This window comes from Erinaceus europaeus, chromosome 15 (assembly GCF_950295315.1).
Source record: "Erinaceus europaeus chromosome 15, mEriEur2.1, whole genome shotgun sequence".
Taxonomy (NCBI): Eukaryota; Metazoa; Chordata; class Mammalia; order Eulipotyphla; family Erinaceidae; genus Erinaceus; species Erinaceus europaeus.
This window is the reverse complement of record NC_080176.1, coordinates 26162848-26183827: the sequence shown is the minus strand read 5'-3', so window position 1 is coordinate 26183827 and position 20980 is coordinate 26162848. Positions and strand designations below refer to the sequence as shown.

General features: G+C 54.8%; 1 protein-coding gene across 3 annotated transcripts; it reads right to left on the bottom strand.

Annotated features, from left to right (window-relative positions):
• Positions 1 to 314: 314 nt before the first annotated feature.
• AGFG2 (ArfGAP with FG repeats 2) lies at positions 315 to 17495 on the bottom strand. 3 transcript variants are annotated; one of them, XM_016193306.2, is made up of 13 exons: positions 17147 to 17494; positions 8794 to 8887; positions 8046 to 8161; positions 6899 to 7052; positions 6296 to 6464; positions 5676 to 5801; positions 5150 to 5182; positions 3148 to 3256; positions 2983 to 3062; positions 2748 to 2831; positions 1924 to 2052; positions 1726 to 1808; positions 315 to 1140 (listed from the first exon to the last, which is right to left on the bottom strand). In XM_016193306.2, exons 1-13 carry the CDS (start codon positions 17365 to 17367, stop codon positions 1081 to 1083), a joined length of 1458 nt encoding a protein of 485 aa, XP_016048792.1. In that variant the 5' UTR covers positions 17368 to 17494; the 3' UTR covers positions 315 to 1080. The 3 variants fall into 3 exon arrangements, with proteins under 3 accessions (XP_016048792.1, XP_060029390.1, XP_007534876.1); XM_060173407.1 differs by lacking the exon at positions 1924 to 2052 and having other exon boundaries at positions 17147 to 17495; XM_007534814.3 differs by lacking the exon at positions 5150 to 5182.
• Positions 17496 to 20980: the final 3485 nt, after the last annotated feature.

Below are 20980 nucleotides of genomic sequence, written 5' to 3'. Positions count from 1 at the left end.
ACCCAGGGGTTTTTAGGACAGCAGTGGGGGCAGTGGCCAGTCAGGTGATGTGTTTAGCCCAAGCCGGTGGTGTCTTATTCCCACACAAACGGCCCTGACTTGGGGCTGTTGACACAACATGTTCAGGCGGGGATTCTGGAGACATAGGTGACCTGGGGTGGTCGTTCTGTGAGGTTCACTGCCCCCTCTGCTCCTGTGCCCACCTCACCCTGGGGATTGATCAATGCACTGGTGACTGGGCAGTCCGGGGTCACACATGGGTGACACCAGCCACCCTTTGAAGCCGGGTCCAAGCAACATGAGCAAGCTCAGTCTTTCCTTTCAAATGCATTTCTTTTCCAGCGTTGGGGCAACAACTTTGGTGTAGAGACTGGGGCTGGGAAAGAGAGGAGCAGGCCAGCTGCACAGTGCTCCCCAGAGAAGCCTGGGGCACCCTCCCTGCACCCCCCCCCAGCTCTGGCTTTGCTGGCCCGGGCACAGATGGGGGGGTGGCACATCTGAGAGGGGAGCACAGCAGCATGTGTGGACGTGTCTATAGAATAGGCTGTTAGAAAACTATGTATAAATATAAAACACTGGTCTCCGGAGTTGAAGACTAAAGTGCTTGAGGGGGGCGGGCGCCTCTGTCCCCTGTAGAGCGCCCCAGGGCCCAGGACTGAGCGGGGAGCCGGGAAGCACAAGGAGGTCCAGGGGTGGATTGGGAAGGTTGGAGGTTGTGGCGGCTGGGCCTGGGTGGTAGGGACCCAGAACCTTTGCCCCATTTTTCTGCTGGGCTTCTGGCCACCAAGAGCAAGAGCAGCTGCAGAGATGGGGGGGGGTGTTTCCAGACTGCCCCAGCTTTGTCCACTCAGGGGCTGGGAAAAACAGGGTACTGCCATCCTCACGCAGAGCTGGAGGAGTGAACCATGACTCCAGGGTGACACCCTGCCCTACTTGGGTGTGTTGGGTGGGGGAGCTGCCCCTTGGTCTGTAGCCCCAGCGAAGCATCAGCACATCCACCACCGAGACCCCTCTCTGGTTTCAGACTCTCAGGCCAGTGGTCACTGGGGCTCGGGGGGTAGAGGACCCCCCAACACAGTGCTACAAGAAGGGGTTCGTGGTGGGAGGCTTGGAGGCAAACGGGCTTGATGATGGTCCAGTCTGCAAAGACACAAGAACAACCTGTTAAGTCGGGGAGGCTGTGGAAGAAATGCAGATGGGGTTCTTCTGCCTCCAGAGGTGGGGGGGGGGGAGCCGGGGCTGAGTGGTAGGGAGGCATCTCAGTGTTAGAGCACAGGACTTGCATGCCTGAGGCCCTGGGTTTAGTCTTCACCATCTTCATGTGTCAGAGACGAACAATGCTCTGGTTTCTCTTTTGAGTATGTGAGTGCTCTCATAAAAACAAAAAGTGGGGCTGAGGAGACAGCATTAGTGGTTCTGCAAAAAGATTCCTGCCTGAGGCCCTGAGGTCCCAGGTTCAATCCCCAGAACCACTATCAGCCTGAGCTAAACAGGGCTCTTTTCTCTCTCTCTTTCCCTCTCCCTCTCACTAAAGCAAAACAATGTCTTTAAATTTTAAAGTAATAATTTTAAATAATAAATAAAAAGAACTGGCTTGGGAAGTGAGAAGTGAGGGGCTAAGGGCGGGGGGGGGAACCCCATTTGGAGGATGATGTCACTGGGGTCCCAAGGGGTCCGCCCATGTGGTCTGGGAGGTGCGGGTCCCCAGCCCAGCTGGGCGCTCACCATGAAGGGGTTGGTGGAGATTGAGGGCTGGCCCAGCGGCCTCTGTCCCAGCTTGGCTGTCCCCAAGTCCCCGAAGGAGGAGCCTGGAGGAGAGGGCCAGCTCAGCTGCCAGCCATGGCCTGGCCCTGACTCCCCCTACTGTCCCAGCAGGGATCTGCCTGGGGTTCTCCCAATTCCCATGGATGCAGGGGCACTCACTGTTTTGCTGTGGCACCAGGGAGGCCTGTGGGGGGAAGGGCACAGGGGCAAAGGTGCTGCTGAAAGCCCCGCCGGGTGGGCCAGCCAGGGGGAAGCCAGGGCCAGCACTGCTCACCCCAAAGGTGAGCCCTGTGGAGGAATGCAGGGTTCAGATGAAGTTGGGGGGGCCTGGCTGGAGGACAGGGCTCCAGAAACTCCCCCAGATGGGAAAGCAAGATCCAGTTTTCCTCGGTTAGAGGCTCCCCTTGGGTGCCCCCACCAGCTCTTCAGCTCTGTACAAGCCAGCCAGGCTGCGGGCAAAGTATGGGCACAGGGCCGGCTCCCCACTCCAGGGACACCAGCCACCCACTGTCCCCTGGTGCTGCCGTCCATGAGCTATTTCTCTCCCACTCAGTGCTCCCAGGAGGGGAGGGGAGGAGACATAGGCTGCAGAGACAGCCCACCAGGCAGGGCATGTGTCTGCTTTCTCTCAGCCCAGGTTCTAGCCCTGGCGCTTCCCTCCCCCTTTCTTAGTGGAAGCAAGATCTGGAGCCATGAAGCTGCACTGTGAGGCCACAGATCACAGAAGGTGGAGGGTTGGGGAGCAGGGTGGTGGCCTCCGGTGGCTCAGCCTAGGACACAGCAGAGACGCCTGGCCTGTCTGCCAGAGCAGCCTTGGGGCTGGCAAAATGGGCAGGGGCTGCTTCTAACTTCTGGGCTCTGTGATTCCTCACAGCGATGCCTCAAGGTGGCCTGAGTCACGGCCTGGGCTGGGGTGCGTGGTGTGGGCAGAACCCCAGGGCCGGCTGGGGTGCCAGCACCCAGAGTGATTGCTGGGGGCTTACCTGTGGCCAGGCCATTGGGCTGGAAAGGGTTGGTGGAGGGCGGTCGGGGCTGGGCTGCAGGTGCAGTGAACGGGTTGGTGAAGGCTGCTCGGGGCACAGGTGCAGTGGTGGGGGAAAAGGGGTTATAGGAAATTCTTTCCTTAGGGCAGCTCAGCCTGCCGCCACCCGTCCCCAAGACCCACAGTCCCTGCTACTGTGGATGGTGCCCCAGGCCCTGCCAGGAGACTAGACTCACCTCCGAAGCCAGGTCCTGGGCCACCAGTTCCGCTCATGGCCGACTGGAGTAGGGGCACCGGGCCAGCCCCCTCGAAGATGCTGCAATACAGGAGAGAAGTGGAGTACACCTTGCCCAGACCTCAGGGATGGGGCGGGGTGGGGGCAGCTCTCGGTACAGACCTACCTGGCAGGGAGCCCTCCAGCTGGTGGCCGGGAACCCAGGAGGCCACTCATGTCTGGCTGGCTGGCCGGGGCTAGGGGTGAGGCACCAAAGGGAGTTACCTGGCTGTTGCCTGGGAAGGAGGGAAGGCACAGAGCTGCTGAGAAGGGCAGGGGGAAGGGGAGGTTTCATAGATGCCGAGCCTCCTCTGGGCTTTTACTCATTTATGTGACCGGAGCACAGGTGCTGGGGTTTGAACCAGTGCGCCACCACTGCTACACCTCTGGCTGAGCCCAGGTGACTCTGATCCTGTTTCTCTGCTCCAAGCACCTTGGCCCCTTCCTTCTCAGTGTACCTGACGTTTGTGCAGGGAGAGCTATTTCTTTCGGCCTCAACTGTGACCCCACTGGGCAAAGCCCGCTGCCCGGGGCATCTTTATAGGTGTAGTTTTCAAATGCTCAGACCATGACATTTGAAGAAAAGGAGATTTGCAGTGGTACACACGTTTCCCTGTACAAGGACCCAGGTTCAAGCCCTGCTCCCCACCTGCAGGGGGGAAAGCTTCACAAGTGGTGAAGCAGGGCTGCAGGTGTCTCTCTCCTCCCTCTCCCTTCTCAATTTTTCTGTCCAATCAAAAAAAAAAAAAAAAAAAGCCACTGGGAGTGCTGTGCCTCTGTGGACACCAGAGGGCAGTGTTGGGCCCTGGCCTGTGGGGGCTGGGGTGTGCACAATGGCTCTGGGCCTGGCCTTGTGCCTTCTAGAAAGTTCTCCTCATTCCACCCTTCATTCGGAACTATGGAAACAACACCAGGACAGTCAGAAGAGACAATGCCTCTCACCTCAACAGGCCCACTTGACAGCCATGAACCCTGACAGCTGAGGGGTGTGTGTGGTGGTGGGTGGTTAGTCCCCAGTCCTCCTTCCCGGAGTGCGAGGAGGAGCTTCTTGCCTGGCTGTGCAGGGGACAAGGTACAACGGGGGGGGGGGGGGGGGGTGCTGGGCAGGGGCTGCCTTCTCTCTACACAGCCTGACCCTTTAAGCCCTGTTTTTTTGTTTTTTTTTAACTTACTTTAATATTTTTTTTTTTATTAAAGAGACAGAGAGACACTGAGATGGAAGGGGGAGGCAGAGAGGATAAAAGGCACCTGCAGCCCTACTTCACTCCTTGTGAAGCTTCTCCCTGCATGTGGGGACTGGGGTCTTGAATCCAACCAGGCCCTGAGCATGGTAAATTGTGTGCTTAACCAGTTGTGTGACTACCCACGCCTGCATGCCTTCTTTTTAAAAAGATGTGTTTACTGAGCCAGGGGTAGGGCTATGGTGTGCCATATTACCATGAGCAAGGACCCAGGCTCAAGCCCCTGCTCCCTAACTGCAGGGGGAGCTTCATGAGCAGTGAAGCAGGTCTTCAGGTGTCTCTTGCTCTCTCCCTATCTCCTCCCTCTCAATTTCTCTCTATGCTATCAAATAAAATAGTAAAAAAAAAAAAAAAGAAAGAAAGAAAGAAAAAAGGCTGCTAGAATAAGTGGGTTTGTCGTGCTGGCACCAAGCCCCAGTGATAACTCTGGTGGCAGGAAGAAAAAAAAAAGATTTATAGAGAAAGGGGGAGACAGAGAACCCGAGCCACACTGCAGCTGAGCCGCTAGGGAGGGAACCTGGGGCCTCAGGCTGGCAGCCCTGTGCTGTCCTGCCCCAAGTCCGCTCTTTGAAGCAGGGAAGGCTGGGTGTGCCTTCGCTCCTAGCTCCCAGGAATGAGGCTCCATTTTCCTTTCCTGCCATCGTGCATACATGGAATATGCCCTCCACACACATACCAGCAAGGACCAGGCCCCAGTTTTTGTGAATTCTAAGGAAGACTCCAGCCTGCACTCCACCCTCCCCGCCAAAGGCTCTGTGGTTGTGAAAGGAGGCAAACTGCCTCACCTCTAGAACATTCTAGGGGCTCCTTCCAATCCCAGAATCCCACCACAGAGGCCTGAGGTCAGCATCCACTTTATGTGGGGGGGTGGGTAGAGGGAGAACTTACCAAAGCTGTAACTTCCAGTGAGCATCCGACTGGCTGGCAGTGAGGGGGGAGTCAAGGGTGAGGTTGGGAGGGGGAGAGAGTGCTCCCCCTCACTGCTCCCCCAGAAAGCACTTCACCCCTCCCATCCAGGACAGCAGAGGAAGAGGGGGGCCTGAAGATGAGAAGCTCCCAGTGTCTGACATGTGACCTTCGGCCTCTTCCCAGCACAGAACAACACAGCACCTTGGGGTTGCCCAGCCTGTGACCATTTGGCCAGACTACAAGATAATCCAGGCCCTTGCCCACTTGGATCTTTCTAGAACCTGGGTCTTACTGCTGAGACTTTCACCATTTTCCTAATAAGGAAGCCTCTCCCACGTGACTCCAGTTGCTCTCAGGCCCTCCTGGGGCCCTTCTCCAATGCACAGGCCCTTTTTCTTGTTATAAATGGCATTTATCGACTGGCTTTGGTGGTGCTGGGGTGGGACCCAGAGCCCTTGCACAAGCTGTGCTGACGGGGAGAGAAGGGATGCTGCGGGCGGCTTACCTGGGGGTGCTAGCTGGGCCTGGAATGGGGCGTGAGCAGCTGGAGGAATGCTTCCAAATGCAGATGAGCCAGAGCTACCACCAAAGGCCTCAAAGTTGGCAAAGCCCCTGTGGGCAGGCATCTGGCCTGCAGGAGAAAGAGAGGAAGGGGGTCTACATGAGGTGGCTTCCCAGAGCCCCCCAGGAGCGGCCAGGCAGTGAGACACGCAGAGGGAAGGGGCACATGGCTGCCCTGTCCAGTCCTCACTGGTTGGTCCCTGACTCAAAAGGCATTCACACTTTTGTCAGGGCCCCGTTTGGGAAAAACCACGTGAAAACCATTTTTGTAGGGGTGAGGGGCTTAGAAAGGAAAAGGGAGAACCAGACACCACCCTGTCTGGGCTACTGGTGGCTGTGTGTGGGGGAGCAGGTATGAGGAACAGAATATAGATGGGCTGCTGCCCCCACTTCAAGAGAAGTGACAAAAAGCGCACCTGTACTTTCCTACAGTGCATGGAGCGGACTAATGTTTTCTGGCCAGACCCCTAACACAACCCACACACCCCAACTCCAGCCTACTGAGTGGTGTCCCACTCTGGAGGGACACTGGCAGAAGGAAGGCTCTCGCCCAGGCCCACGTACCCACAAAGGCAGGGAAAGCAGCAGCGAAGGCAGGCGCTGTCTGAGGGACAGCAAAAGGGTCTCCACCGATGGCAGCCAGCAGGTCAGTGCTGGCCTTCAAGCCCGAGGAGTGGGGAGCTGGCTGAGGGCCCCGGGGCTGGGCCGGTCGCGCCTGGGGCTGGCTGGCAGGCTAGGAGGGGAGAAATCACAAACAGCTCATCCCAGACCTGCTCCCTTTGTTAGCCCCCTACCCCTATGCTGCCCCTTGAGAAGCAGAAAGAGGATGGAGCCAGAAGCTTCTGGGCAGCTGACCTAGCCCCAGGCTCCAAGAGCCCCTTTTAGAGCAAGCTGTCACAGTGACAGTGATGCTAGGCTCCCTCGTCACCCATCCCCACCCTGTGTGCTCTGGCAGAAAGTGGTCACCTTTGGAGCCAAACTCTCACTCCCCAAGTACTACTTCCAGTTGGGCTCTTTCTTCCACAAGATACAAGTCTAGGGGGACAGAGACAAGTACCAATGGCAGTGGGGCTGAGGGCCAACCCCCAGCTCCTGTCCTGGTGACTGCCTGGTCCTGGGGACCACCCCCCAAAATTCCTCAAAGGGCAGGTGGGGTGGGAGTGTTACCTGGCTGGAGGTGGAGGCAGCAGCTGAGAGAGATGGCACAGGGTCTCCCAGGAGTGTCCGCAGGGTCTGCCCCTCTGGGTTGGTGCCTTGGCTGGAGGTGGAGGCACTGCCTTTGGTGTAAGTGGGCCCTTTGACTTGGTCTGGGGGAACATACCTTTGGGAAAGCAGAGTCAGTCTGAAGAGGGAGGGGGTTTCAGATGGGGCTGGGCTCAGGTGCTTGGGTAAACACAAGGTCCACGGCAGGAGTCTTTTCCCAGTTTTCACTTAGGGCTGGGGTTGGCACTGGCTTCAGAATTAGCGCTGGGGTTAGGTTAGCAGTAGGGCTGGGGTCAATACCAGGGTTAGCATTAGTCTTAGAGGTAGGGGCTGAGTTAGCCCTGGAGTTAGGGCTGACTTTGGGTTTTGGGTGGACACTGGGGTCAGGGTTGTTGTGGTTCTCTTGTGAATAGAAGGAATTCAACAAGCTGGCCAAGTTCTGTGACCCTGAGCTTCTGCTTTTCTCTCAGCCGCTCACTCTCCTGCTGGGTCAGTTTGCTCCAGTTCTGCTCTTTCCCCTCTTTTCTCAACACCTCAAACCACTGGGTTTCTAGTAATAACACTGGTATACTGTCGGCTGACAGGCGGCCCTAGGCCCAATCCTGCTCGAAGCCACTCGATTTCAGGGGGATCTGTGGTGTGTGTGGCACCACCTCGTTGTGTAGGTGCCCTCAGTCTCTCCAGTGACTCCTGAGGCAAAGCCCTTCCACCACTGGGTGTGTGGCCTGGGCCCTGACGTTGCTTCCTTATCTGGACGACACTCCTTTATCCTGGAGGGGCCCCAACAGGCTATGCCTTAGAGAAGAGGCTGGGAGGTGACTCTGGGGAGAGGCCAGGCAGCATGGGTGAAGTTCTCCTCAGGAAGGCACCGGCCGTGTACTTCCAGGGGTCTCCCCACCAGGGATCAACTGAGCTATGGAAACCCACAGGCCACTGTCTCTCCCATCATCCTGTCTCTCTTGAAGGTAGTGACAGAGCACAAGCTGTCCTTTCCTGTGCTGGTCTTATTTGAAGTCAGGATTCAGCCTGAATGGAATCTGAGTGGAACAGATGCCACCCAAGGCTTGCCGCTGAGAGAAGTCTAACAGCACATGCCATCCCGCCCCCTTACCATCGCTTCTTCTCATATTTCTCCTGGAGAAACTCCTTCACCTTCTGTGGGTCCCTGGAGTCTGGTATCAGAGATGTCTGGGCATCAAACAGGCCCAGCCAGATCTTCTTGCAGACCTGAGGAGGGCAGGTAGGGCAGAGAGCTCGACTGGGCACGAGGACACTGTGTGGTGAGTAATGCCAGGAGGAAGGCATGTGGGTAGTACTAGGGTTCCTCAGGACAGATGGGGGCCCTGCACCCCCCAGTGGAACCTCAAAGAAGTGGATTTCTCACCCACATGCTGACATATCTTAGGAAGGACCACAGGGTAAGGAGTGAGGAGGAGTCAGTGTGGATGGAGGTGGGGTCAGGGCTTTGGGGCCCAGGACCCCTTCCAGGGGTGCTTTTTCTGCACCCTCACTACCGAGCTAGAGCCTCTGGGGAAGGGGCTGAACTCCCTTCCAAGCACACGGCTGATGCCTAGGCTGCTCAGCCTTGGCCCAGCACCAGGAGGCCCTTTCTCCTCCCTTCTCAGTATCAGAGAAGGGGGGGCGGGGACAGAGAGGGAGAGAGAAGCACCAAGCACTGCTCCAGTGCTCATGAAGCTTCCCCCTGCATGGTGTTCCCATGGGGGGCTGGGGGCAGGAAGCCAGGTCTTGGTGGGAGGCAAAGCCTGCACTCTACCAGGTAAGCTGTCTCCACAAGAAATCCCCATGGTAGAGAACTCCTGGCTGGAAAGGAAACAGCTGGAGCTTGTGACTCTCCTCACCTCATTCCCCCGGGACTGCAGGAAGAGGACTTCAGGCTCCGTGAAAGTTGTCATGGAGATGGATTTCACCCGGTGAGGGGGGTTCAGGCCTCTCCTGCAGGAGAGAAAGAGGCCTGATGTGGTAGCCAGGTCTGTGTGTGGGAGGAGAGGGAGAGAACGGGAAGGGATTCAGCCCAGCAGAGCCCTCTGCTGGCCTCAGCCTCGCAGCTCCGGGAGGCTTCTGGAGAGGAAGGGAGGACACATCACCAGTGGCCGTCACTCTGGTGAGGAAGGCAGAGCCTGCGAGCCCACCTGTTCATCCAGAAGCTTCTCCACCTCCACTGAGACTCACCCCCCACCCACAAGTGAGTGGGCACTGATCTAGGCCTACAGCCCACCATCAAAGGCCCAGAAGACACAGCCCCTGAGGCTGAGGGGGACAGGATAAAGGTTGCAGAGGAGGTAGGATTTGGAAACAGAGGACAGAGCCCCTGATGGGGAAGGTGAATGGGTGTGGGAGGCCTCTCTCCCCCACACATACTTTCTCTCTGTCAGCATGCTGAGAAAAGAATGAGTCCTCTCTCATTTCTAGATCTTTCAATAAAGCAGGGAGAAGTCAAGGTCAGCTGTGAGCTGGGAGGTTGGCATGAGTCAGGAACGTGTGCCCTGTGGAGAGGCTTCTGTTCCTCTCGCCCCTGGGAGTCCACGCCTGCCCACAGAGCCTGTGGTGCAGGGAGAAAGGCCAGCAGGCGTCCCCATTGCCTTCCGGAGTGTTCTACCAGGGAGTCTGGGGTGAAATAGGCAGGATTCCCCTGGTGCTGCTCCCCTCAGTCTTTAGGCTTGCCTCTGCTTTCTCAGATTAAAACAAAATGGGCCAAACCAAAGCGAGTGACAGAGTCCCTGAAAGGCCACTGCTGAGGCAGTGGCAGTTCTGCACTGGGAAGCACTCAGTCCCAGGTGGCACAGGGTAGAGTGCCCGCCCTGCAGGAGGTCCTGGCTTCACCCCGCAGCACCTGACCACAGTGGTGCTCTAGCTCTATCCACCTTGTTCTCCTTTTTAAAGATTTATTTATCGACATGGGGTGATGCTGGGGATGGCATGTGGGGCTTCATGCTAGCAAATCTGGCAGCCGAGCTGCTGCACCCCTTCCTAAGCTGATTTCTATCCTGTGAAATAAATTTTTAAAATACCTTTTTTTTAAAAAGATGTACAGGTGTAACAGGAGGACAGGGTCCCAGATGGTAACCTCAGGAAAGCAGAGGAAGAGAAAGATGACATTTGCCACACAGAGACCCCACAGGGAGGCGGAGAGAACACATGGGCTCGAGCAGATGTGAGGCCAGGACGTGTATGCCAGGTGGCATTCGTGTGAGTGTGTGGGGCACAGCTGACAGTGCCAGTGACCCAAGAAGACCAGGTTGGCCTTCTAGGTGCTGTTTTGTGGACTGAGTGGGGGGTGTTTAAAAAAAAACAAACAGGCAGGAGGGGCCAGGCAGTGACATACCTGGTTAACTGCACATATTACAGTACACAAGGACCCGGGTTCAAGCTCCCAGTCCCCACCTGCAGGGGAAAAACTTCACGAGTGGTGAAGCAGGGCTGCAGGTGTGTCTCTGTCTCCCTCCCTATCTCCTCCTCTCCTCTCAATTTTTCTCTGTCTCAATAATAAGTAAATAGAAATATTAAATATTTTTTTAAAAGGGCAGGACACTAGAGGTTGCAGCTGAGGGCGTTTTCTGCAACTCTTCGGCTGGATTCTGACGCACAGCATTCCCCAAACACCCCTTAAAATGGGCTGATGACCCACAAGGAAACCCCAAGAGACAGCTTTGCTGCCACCCTTGAAACAGCAGCACTGGAACTAAAGTAGCTCTGAGACCTGCAGCCAGCCGCCCTCTACCCACCCTCCCTAAACACAAAACTCCCAACCCCAGTGTCCTCACAGGGCCTCGGTTCACACAGCCTGCTTCTCCTTTCCGGGCCCTTAACCTGAGCACCAGATGAGGCCCAGACAACCAGAACCAGGAGCCCCAGCTGTGCAGAGCATTTCTCTGATTCCTTGCCTTCACCTCCTTTGGACAAAAGTTCTCTCTGCCCACAAGGCGCTATGGTGGGCACCTTGGGGAGGAAGATCTAGTCAAGTCACCGGGTACTGCTCACATAAGGGACCCAAGGAGCCTGGGCAGGAGGGGGGAGCCTTGCTCTGTTTGCAAAAGATCTATTCTGTGGTTAGCAAGAGAGAACATGTGTCACTTTGGCTGGGCTGGTACTCCATCTCATGAACCGTCACATGCCAGCCCTGTGCTCTTGTTAACTGCTTTTTCTTTGAAAGCTTTGTTCATCCGAGAGAGAATGGTGCTTTGCTGGGCCCTGGTGTAGGGTGTCTGCAGAGGTAGAATTTGGACCTCTGGGGCCTCAGGCAGGCCAGCCCTGGGATGTCTGGGGCAGAGCTCCCTCCCCAGGGTCCAGAGGGCACTCCTGGTAGGAAGGTAACACAAGGAAAGATTAAGGAAAATGTGGCTCCAGGATTGGGGGGGGGGGGCAGAAGAAAGAGAAGTGTGGTCACGGGAGAAGGTATTATGTTTACACTAGAAAAATGGGCCCTAATCCCATCACAAGAAGGTCACTGACATTTCCTGAAAGGACAAGGAGGAACTGTTAACAGACTGAACATGGGAGGCTGCTTGCTGCTTCCTCGTGAGGGAGGGCGGAGGGGTCTCCAGCCACAGAACTTCCTGGGCTGGGCTGGAGGAAAAGTGGAGGAGGCAGAGGAAAATAAGGAGTAATTCCCTGTTTTGAGCCAAATGAACCTGGCAGAACTCTGCAGGTTGGAGGCTGCATGTATCAGGAGCCACAGCAGAGGTGGGGCAGGGAGAATTCACCACCTAGCAGCGCTGCTGTACCCAGGTCTGAGTCACAGCGCTGCTTTCTGAATCAGAGAGGCCTTGCCTTCCAGCAGATGAAACCAACAGCCCTTCCCCAGGCCCTGCCAGAAGCAAGCTGCCAGCAGGCGGGAGATGAAGCAGTTCCGGCTTGTGGGCTTGTGTCCTGTCCCCCCCCCCAACATCATTCCTAGTCTCCCCAGAAGAAGTGAGAGCCCAGAGGGGCAGTGCCCTCCAGTGACCACAGCCAGTGCAGTCTCTTATTTTGCGCCCCAAAAGGCTGGGGAGACAGAGGTGCCCAGGATTGGGGCGAGTTTCCCAGGGGAAGCAGACATGTGACAGGGACCCAGACCTTTCTCCAGCAAGTGGGGGGCGTCTTTCTCTGCCCATGCACTGGCATGAGGTGGCACGAGAAGTCCTCTGAGTCACTCTTCTGGCACTGCCACCCCTCCATTCTGTGAAGCGCAGTCCTAATCCTACTTTCCTGTGGCTGTCACCTCTAGGCTGGCTCAGCTTTCGCTTCTGTTGGTTCAAAGCCTGCTTGGCTGTTCAGCAACAGAAAAACTCAGTTTGCTTCTCTTTATTTGTGCCAAATCAGAAGTGGGCACTTCCTGGCGTCTGAGTGCTGTGTCCACTGTCCAGGCTGTGTGCCGCCCCTCTGCCTCCAAGCAGCATCCAACTTTTCCCCTGGACGGACCCTTGGGAACTCTGAACAGGAAGGTTCCCCACTATCTCTTGAACCCTTGACCAGGAAGACCCCCTCTCCAGGGTCAGTCCCCTAGCTCCAGGAGGCCTCTTCCGGATCTAAATTCCCCAGCCTCACTTCATTTCCCGACAGTAACACACAGCTGTCTCTGTGTGCAGGCACAGAGGATGCTGGTCCCCCAGCCGCAGCTCTCCAGGCCCCATCTCAACCCTTGCATGTGTTTTAACCTTCTTCTGATACTATTTAATATTCCCTTGGGGGCTTTTCAAGTTGTCTGTGGGCTCCAAAGTGCCTAAACCTGCAAGATGGTAACACGGTGCACCTCTGGCTGGGAGGGAAGGGCAGGGCAAGGCAGGTGTCTACCTCTCCACCCCAAACAGCTGAGAGACTGCAGCAGGCCATACACTGCCTTCCATGGGGGCAAAGACTCTTCAACTAGACAGCAGATGACCCAGAGCCCCACCAGCCTAGAGCCTTCTGGAACCCCACCGTCACAACAGGGCCAGCTGTGCTGGGAGGAGGTCAGTTTGTGTTCACTGCTGGGCCCAAGCCTGAGGGGGTGGAGGGTGGAGGGCCCAGCTGCCAGTCAGGGAAACATGGCACATACTTTGCTGGGGAAAAAAAAAAACTTGTCAAAGGTAGTGCCCAGGGCTGCAGAGTGTGAGCTAGTGTGTGAGATTCTAGGTGTGAGCCCTATCACCAAACATGCTAGAACTAAGGGTGCCAGGTCTCATAAAGAAATGCACCTTTGAAGGGGAAAAAAAAAAGGGAGGGTATCCTTTGCTCCTCTTCAGAACGCCCTTCCATTGGAGTTGTATACTTGTTCCCAAGAAGCTAACTCTTACTTTTTAGGATGTGCTTTGTCTACACACACACACACACACACACACACACACACACACACACCACCCTTGAGGTCACTGAGGTCCAGGGACCTGCTGTCTTTCTACATCTTTCTACAGGAGTGGCCTGTCTTCTGAGGCTCTTGGGCAAACCAGAGCAAGAACGAACATCAAAGGCACTGCTCTGGAGAGCCAGTCTCTTTAGCAGCAGTTTTTTTTTAATTTTTTTAAAATTTATTTATTTCCTTTTGTTGCCTTTGTTGTTTTATTGTTGTAGTTATTATTGTTGTTGTTACTGATGTCGTCGTTGTTGTATAGGACAGAGAGAAATGGAGAGGGGAGGGGAAGACAGAGAAGGGGAGAGAAAGAGAGACACCTGCAGACCTACTTCACCACCTGTGAAATAACGCCCCTGCAGGTGGGGAGCCAGGGGCTTGAACCGGGATCCTTCCGCCAATTCTTGTGCTTTGTGCTACATGCGTTTAACCCACTGTGCTACCACCGGTCTCCCTAGCAGCAGTTTTTAACCCCACACTAGTTTCAAACGACAGAGCCATCCTCCGTGTATGTGTGTGTGTGTGTGTGTGTGTGTGTATGTTGGGTGGGGGGAGTTAAAGGCTCTTAACTCAGGCTCGAAACTTTACATCAGGCTCAACCTGACGCTGTTGACTGGCTACGGAAGAAGGGCAAACACTAGAAGAACTCAGGCTGAGGAAATGAGGCTCTGGAAGAGCACAGGAGTCAAACTAGGTCAGATTGGGGGCCTACAATCACGGCAGCACAGCTGTGAATTTAGAAGCGGCAGAAGCTAGCAGCCTCTCTCCCAGGTCCTCACACCAACGCTGTGGGGTTTGGCTACAGCTGAGAGAGCATTACTCACTGAGAATGGGTGTGGATAAGTGCCCAGGTGCGGATGAAGGCACGGTCTTACCCCGCCCCCAAAACCCCAGGCTGAGGTCTCAACCCTCCTTCCCATTTCTGAAAATTCCACTTGGACTGAAACAGTCCACTGTTAAGTGTGCTCAGTCATGGCAGCCAAATTCTGGGAGCCCTGCTGGCTGCCCACAGAACCCCAGAATGCCCCCCTCCCCGCAAAAGGTAGGCATGCTAGCAACGGCTTGACAGAAAGTGGGCTTCCAAAACAAGACTCCCTGGCACGCTTTGGCATATGCTGAGTTCATTGGTTCACTCCAGCACACTTATCATTATCTGCAATGACAGATTTTGATGATTTGCTTTTTTATATATATAAATAAATTTTTGGTATTTATTTATTTATTCCCTTTAGTTGCCCTTGTTGTTTTATTGTTGTAGTTATTATTGTTCTTGATGTCGTTCGCTGTTGGACAGTACAGAGAGAAATGGAGAGAGGAGGGGAAGACAGGGGGAGAGAAAGACAGACACCTGCAGACCTGCTTCACTGCCTGTGAATCGACTCCCCTGCAGGTGGGGAGCCGGGGGCTCGAATCGGGATCCTTACGCCGGTCCTTGTGCTTTGTGCCACGTGCGCTTAACCTGCTGCACTACAGCCCAGCTCCCGATGATTTGTTTTTTTATAGTCTATGTATGTAAGCTTTGTCTATTTTATTCACTTCTGTGTGGCCAGTGTCTTGGCAGCATTGCAGGTAGGTTAGCTGATTGAGGGAACAAGCGGGCTCCCAGCACCAAGTCCCAAGCTATGAGCACCCGGCCTCTGGGTTTAAGTGGGAGCCGCTGTGTGGCACCCCGGGAAGCCCACACTTACTTCCTGCCCCTCCCCCGGGCCATCCAGAAGACTGCCTGCCTCACACATGCACCTGTGCCCACTTGTCAGCCTCCTCCCGCCACTGGGAAGAGGCTGAGTCTCCTTGAAAAGCATTCCAGGCCATGCCAAAGCTCCAGCTGGCGTGAGCACCACCTAGTCCTTTCCCAATGACTAAAACACGTTCCCCCAGCTGGGGCAGTGGTTCAGTGCTACTAGAGGGCCAGAGCATCATGTTGTATAGGTACCCACTTCCAGAATCACGCCCCATCCCCCCAGTGACCCCATACTGCTTTACCAAACTACCAAGCAGGCATTTCTAGATCCTTTGGAAACTAAACATAAAAACGACTACTAGGTTGTTTTTACAGGACCCCACAGATAGCTTCCTAAGGAACAGTTCTGCAGAGCTGAGGTGCATCTAACCAGCCAGAGCCAGGTCCTTGGGCACTTTTCTATCAAATCCACCAATGCTTCTGCACAGACAGCTCTGGCCCCATCAGCACAGAAATTTCTCATTAATGAGGCTGCTGGTGCCCACATGGGAGGCTCCCTGCAGGGTGTGTGCTGATACTCAAGGAGTTAACTGTCCCTGAAGGAGAAACCAGGTTTCACGCTGTCCCAGATCCCCTGGCTGGCCTCCTCCTGTCCTGATTGAGAGTATCTGTTACAGATGGGAAATGCTATCTCTGGGATACTCTAAGCCGAGAGCTATACACTAAAGAAGATGCTGTCAGCATTTCCATTTGCTTCTGGGCTCATCTCTTCTGCCATCAGAGCTCACTGGGACAGTTCACGGCTCACATCGCTGTCTCTAGCCATTCTCTCCTTAGGCTCTGATGCGCCCCCCCCCCAATTCTGTTTACTTCTCCAAAGCAGCCTGTTATCAATCAGCCCTTCCTGTTCACGGCTGCCAGGAACCTGCTTTGCTACTTCCCCTTTACATATTCCTAAGTAGGACTGCAGAGTCCCTGTTCCAGTCTCAGGTCTCTCCAGCTTCACCTAAGTCTCTGTCTTAACTTTTGGCACATGCCTGTTTGGGCTCTAGATCATTTATATGCCAGAGCCATACTTGCTAAAGCCAAGCTCATCCGCACAGCTTCCAAGTGAGGCTGGTCAGGACTGGCGAAGGAGAGAGAGAGAGAGAGAGAGAGAGAGAGAGGACTGTGCAGACACACAACCCTACACTATCTCAGGAAGCCTGGATTCTCCCTTCTGGTACACCACCAATCATAGCTAATGCCCAACAACACATGCCGAAAACAGCGAGCCCCAGATGGCACTGGATAAGTTCCTCAGCCTCTCTTTGCTTCTGCGTCCCATCTGTCGCCCAAGAACAATGCTGAGCCCCCTCCCCGGCAGGTGAAGGTGTAAGCTGAGCACAGAGAGAGTAAGTGCTCCTTGTCCTAAATCCAAACAAGCACAGTGTATAAAAACAATCATTAAACAGTCAGATAAATCCCCCTGATAAACTTATAAAAATAGAGATCCTGGGCTGACAAGCAATGTTAATCACACATCTGACCTCAATAACGGGGGTGGGGTAGGGTGGAGGTGAGGGGGTGGGCAGGGGGAAAGACTTATTCTATAACCAGAAATCCAGGCTGGAAACCTGACTTGAAATTCGCTCCTGTGTGACAGATGCTGTCCGGGTGCCAAGTGTAGCCCCCAGATCACACGTGGAGCAGCCTTTAAACATCTACAGGGAGTCCCTAGCCCTGACCTCAGCCATCGAGAGGCTCAAGGACGCCAAGTCCAGTTCCCCCAAACCTTTGGGAAAAGTTAAACTCTCATCTGTCCAGCAAGGTGCTTCTGGGGTGCGTCCCCAAGTCCTGCAAGGTTACTGAGCCCCAGAAAGCAGCTCTCTGCCCGCCCCAGGTTCTGGGTTGGCAGCCTGGGCACTGAAACAGCTATTTTCCAATGGGCTCCTCCATCCTCAAGCTGGGGGTGGTGGTGGGGACCAGGGCCAGAGGAGGGGGGTGGCTTCCAAGCCCGGTGCCTTTGCACCCTGGCTCTTTCCTCTCTGCCCTGCACCTGCAAGGGTGGGGTGGGGAGGCTTCTGTGCAAGGTGCAGATGCTTTCCTCCGGCCTGTGGGGTGGATCTCTGCATCCTCCCCGGTTGTCTCGGGTTCTTCCCACTGTGACCTAGGGGCTGGCCTCTCGGCCCCCGGCCTCCCGGCCCCATCCCGCCCGCCCACTCACAGGAGGCCGGAGCAGGTGGTGCAGACGAAGCTGCCCACGGTGATGTCCACGTAGGTGACCCCGCGCTGCGCACACTCGAAGCAGTGGCGGTTCCCGGACTGGCTGCAGCCGCCCAGCTCCCGCACCCGGCGGCACCACACCTCCGACGCCGCCTCCGCCTCCGCCTTGCCAGCGCTCACCCCACCGCCCGGGCCCGCGCCCTTCTTGGCCGCCATCACCATAGCCGCCCGTCCCCGCGGACCCCGCGCTCCGCGAGGCGCTGCCGCCGCCTTCCCGCCTCCCCGCCTCCGCACGCCCCACGCAGCCGACCGACGCTCGGAGCAAGAGCCGACCGCGCGAGACGCCTCAACCCACGGCCGCGCCGGTTCGGCTCGCTGATTGGCTCGGCTCCTCCCACCTCCTCTCTCTGATTGATCGGCATTGGACAGCCCCGGGAGGTGGGAGCCGCCAACGCCCCGCCCTCTACTTCAGGGCTGCAGCCTCTCCCATTGGCCCACGGGAAACCTGGGCGCGAGAACAGCGCGTGCCCTCTTTGTCCCCGCCCCCTCTCGCCACAGCCTGCACCGCGGCCCGACTCGCAGATACGATTGGGAGCCTCAGAACCTGGACTCCGATATCGACGCGGATTGGCTATCGGGGCTGCCAAGGCAGCGCGAGGCAGAAGCAGTGTCCCGCGCGTGCGCAGATCGCAGATTCTAGCCAGGGGACGTTCATTCCCGCCAAATTTCAAAGGCTGGATTGAGCAGGCTGGTCCCAGGGCTGCAGAACCGGGGGCCAAGGAGGGGCTTAGAGAAAGAAAGTAACTGTCGAGGGCAGGGAGGGAGAAGCATAGGGTGTGCGCTAGAAGTGCTGTATCACAGGCTGCAGAGGTGGTGCAGTGGCTGGAAGGCTGGACTTGTGTGCATGAGGTCTTGAGTTTGATACCCCGTCTTGCCTGTGCCCGAGTGACGCGCTGGTTCTCTCTGTGTGTGCCTTGGGTTAATAATAGCTCTGGGAGTCGCGGTAGCGCAGCAGGTTAAGCACACGTGGAGCAAAGAGCAAGGACCGGCGCAAGGATCCTGGTTCGAAGAACCCGGGGCTCCCCACCTGCAGGGGGGTTGCTTCACAGGCGGTGAAGCAGGTCTGCAGGTGTCTATCTTTCTCTCCCCCTCTCTGTCTTCCCCTCCTCTCTCCATTTCTCTCTGTCCTATCTAACGACGACAACAACAATAACTGCAACAATAAAACAACTAGGGCAACAAAAGGGAATGAATAAATATAAAAAAGAAAGAGTTATTATTTTTAAATTTACTTATTTATTTATTCCCTTTTGTTGCCCTTGTTGTTTTATTGTTGTAGTTATTATTGTTGTCTGTCTTCGTTGTTGGATAGGACAGAGAGAAATGGAGAGAGGAGGGGAAGACAGAGAGGGGAAGAGAAAGATAGACACCTGCAGACCTGCTTCACCGCCTGTGAAGTGACTCCCGGGGAGCCGGGGGCTCGAACCGGGATCCTTACATCGATCCTTGCGCTTTGTGCCACGTGCGCTTAACCCACTGCGCTACCGCCTGACTCCCAATGTAGCTTTCTAACCTTCCTTCCTTCTTTTCTCCTCTTGCCCTTCTTCTCTCCCCTTTGCCCTTCCTCCTCCTTCTTCCTTTATTATTTTAAAAACACAGGGGAGTCCCTTCACAAGTGGTGAAGCAGGTCTGCAGGTGTCTGTCTTTCTCTCCCCCTCTCTGTCTTCCCCTCCTCTCTCCATTTCTCTCTGCCCTATCCAACTGACGACGACAACAAGAAAAAAACAAGGACAACAAAAGGGAATAAATATTTAAAAACACTATATATATATATATATATATATATATATATATATTGGATAGAGACAGAGAAGTTGAGATAGAAGGGCAATAGAGAGGGAGAGAGACATGGGGTGGACAGCATAATGGTTCTGCAAAGAGACTCTCATGCCTGAGGCTCCAAAGTCCCAGGTTCAATCCCCCAGCACCACCATAAGCCAGAGCTGATTAGTGCTCTGGTAAAAAGACACACAGAGAGAGAGAGAGAGAGAGAGAGATGGAAAGAAAGACAGAGAGACAGAGAAAGACACCTGCAGACCTGCTTCACCGCCTGTGAAGCAATTCCCCTGCAGATGGGAGCCGGGGCTCGAACCAGGATCTTTACACTGGTCCTTGCGCTTTGCGCCACGTGTACTTAACCCACTGCACTACCGCCCAACTCCCAATATGAGGTATTTTTTTAAAGAAACCACCCCACGAGGACAAATATACTGATAACAGATGTCACAGAAAGAGCCAAGAGAGAAAAATGGAGGGAATAGTATCTCTGAGAATGTTTGACAAAACTCCAGCCTGAAAGGGAATGTGTTTCTACATTAAAGAACCGCCCCAGCACAGCAGAGAAAAAACACAACCCTCAGCAAGACACATCCTCAAAAAACGTGGAATAATGGAGATGGGGGGTATCAATTTCTATGGGTGCAGACACGCGACCCAAATTAAAATTTGTTTATTTTATTTTTTGCCTCCAGGATAATCACTGAGACTTGGTGCCGGTACTACAGATCCACTGTTCCCAGCAGCCATTTTTTCTTTTTTCCCCATTTTACTTGATAGGACAGAGAGAAATTGAGAGGGGAGGAGGAATTGGGGCCAGGTGGTAGCATGGCAGGTTAAGTGCATGTGGCCCAAAGCATAAGGACCTGCATAAAGATCCGGGTTTGAGTCCCCTGCTCCCCACCTGCAGGTGTGAGTGGGGGGTCACTTCACGAGTGGTGAAGCAAGTCTGCAGGTGTCTATCTTTCTCTCCCCCTCTCTGTCTTCCCCTCCTCTCTCCATTTCTCTCTGTTCTATCCAACAACAACAGCAATGGCAACAATAAAAATAACAACAAGGATGGGGAAAATGGCCTCCAGGAGCAGTGGATTCTTAGTGCAGGCACTGAGCCCCAGCAATAACCCTAGAGGCAAATAAATAAATAAATAAATAAATAAAAGAGGGGGGAGATAGAGAGGGAGAGAGAAAGAGAGGCACCTGCAGACCTGCTTCACCACTTGTGAAGTGTCCCCTCTGCAGGTGGGGAACAAGGGCTTGAACCCAGGTACACCACCATGCCACCACAGCCTCCCCTCCTAAAAAATTTAAAATGTATAATAAGTTAGAAGGTGAAGGGTTGGAGGAACAAACACTGCGGAGACGTGATGCCCAACCTGTAATTTTAGATGCGCCCAACCTGCAATTATGAATTACTTCAGGAGAAAGACAGTCTTCTTAATTCAGCATTCCGGTGCAAGGGACAGGAAACCCAAAACAATACTTACCGTTTTCTTTTCTTGCCCACATCCTAACCACCAGAGTGTGGCCGGGAAGGCAGCAGTGTGGCTACAAAACATGGGACGGCAGGACTTGCAAGGCCAGTTCCCAAGCTGGATACCCCACATTGCATGTGCTAGAGTGAAGCTCTGGTTCTCGCCCCACCCCCAGCAAATAAATAAGTCTTTAAAAGAAGAGGAGGAGGAGGGAAGCAGGAAGAGAAGGAAGGCAGGAGGAAGAAGAGAAGGGGAGGAGGCAGAGAGGAAGAAGATGACTAGATTGCAGTCCAGAAGGTGGCTGACACTTGGATTCTCAAGCATGAGGTTCTAAATTTGATCCCTGGCATCACACTGGCAGAGTGATACTCTGGTTCTCCTCTCTCTCTCTCTCTCTCATAAATAAGTAAAATTTTGGAACATGGGCAGGAGAGGGGCACATCTGGTTGAGCACTCACATTATAGTGCACAGGGGCCCGGGTTCAAGCCCCCAGTTCCCACACCTGCACCTTGCTTTTTCACAAGTG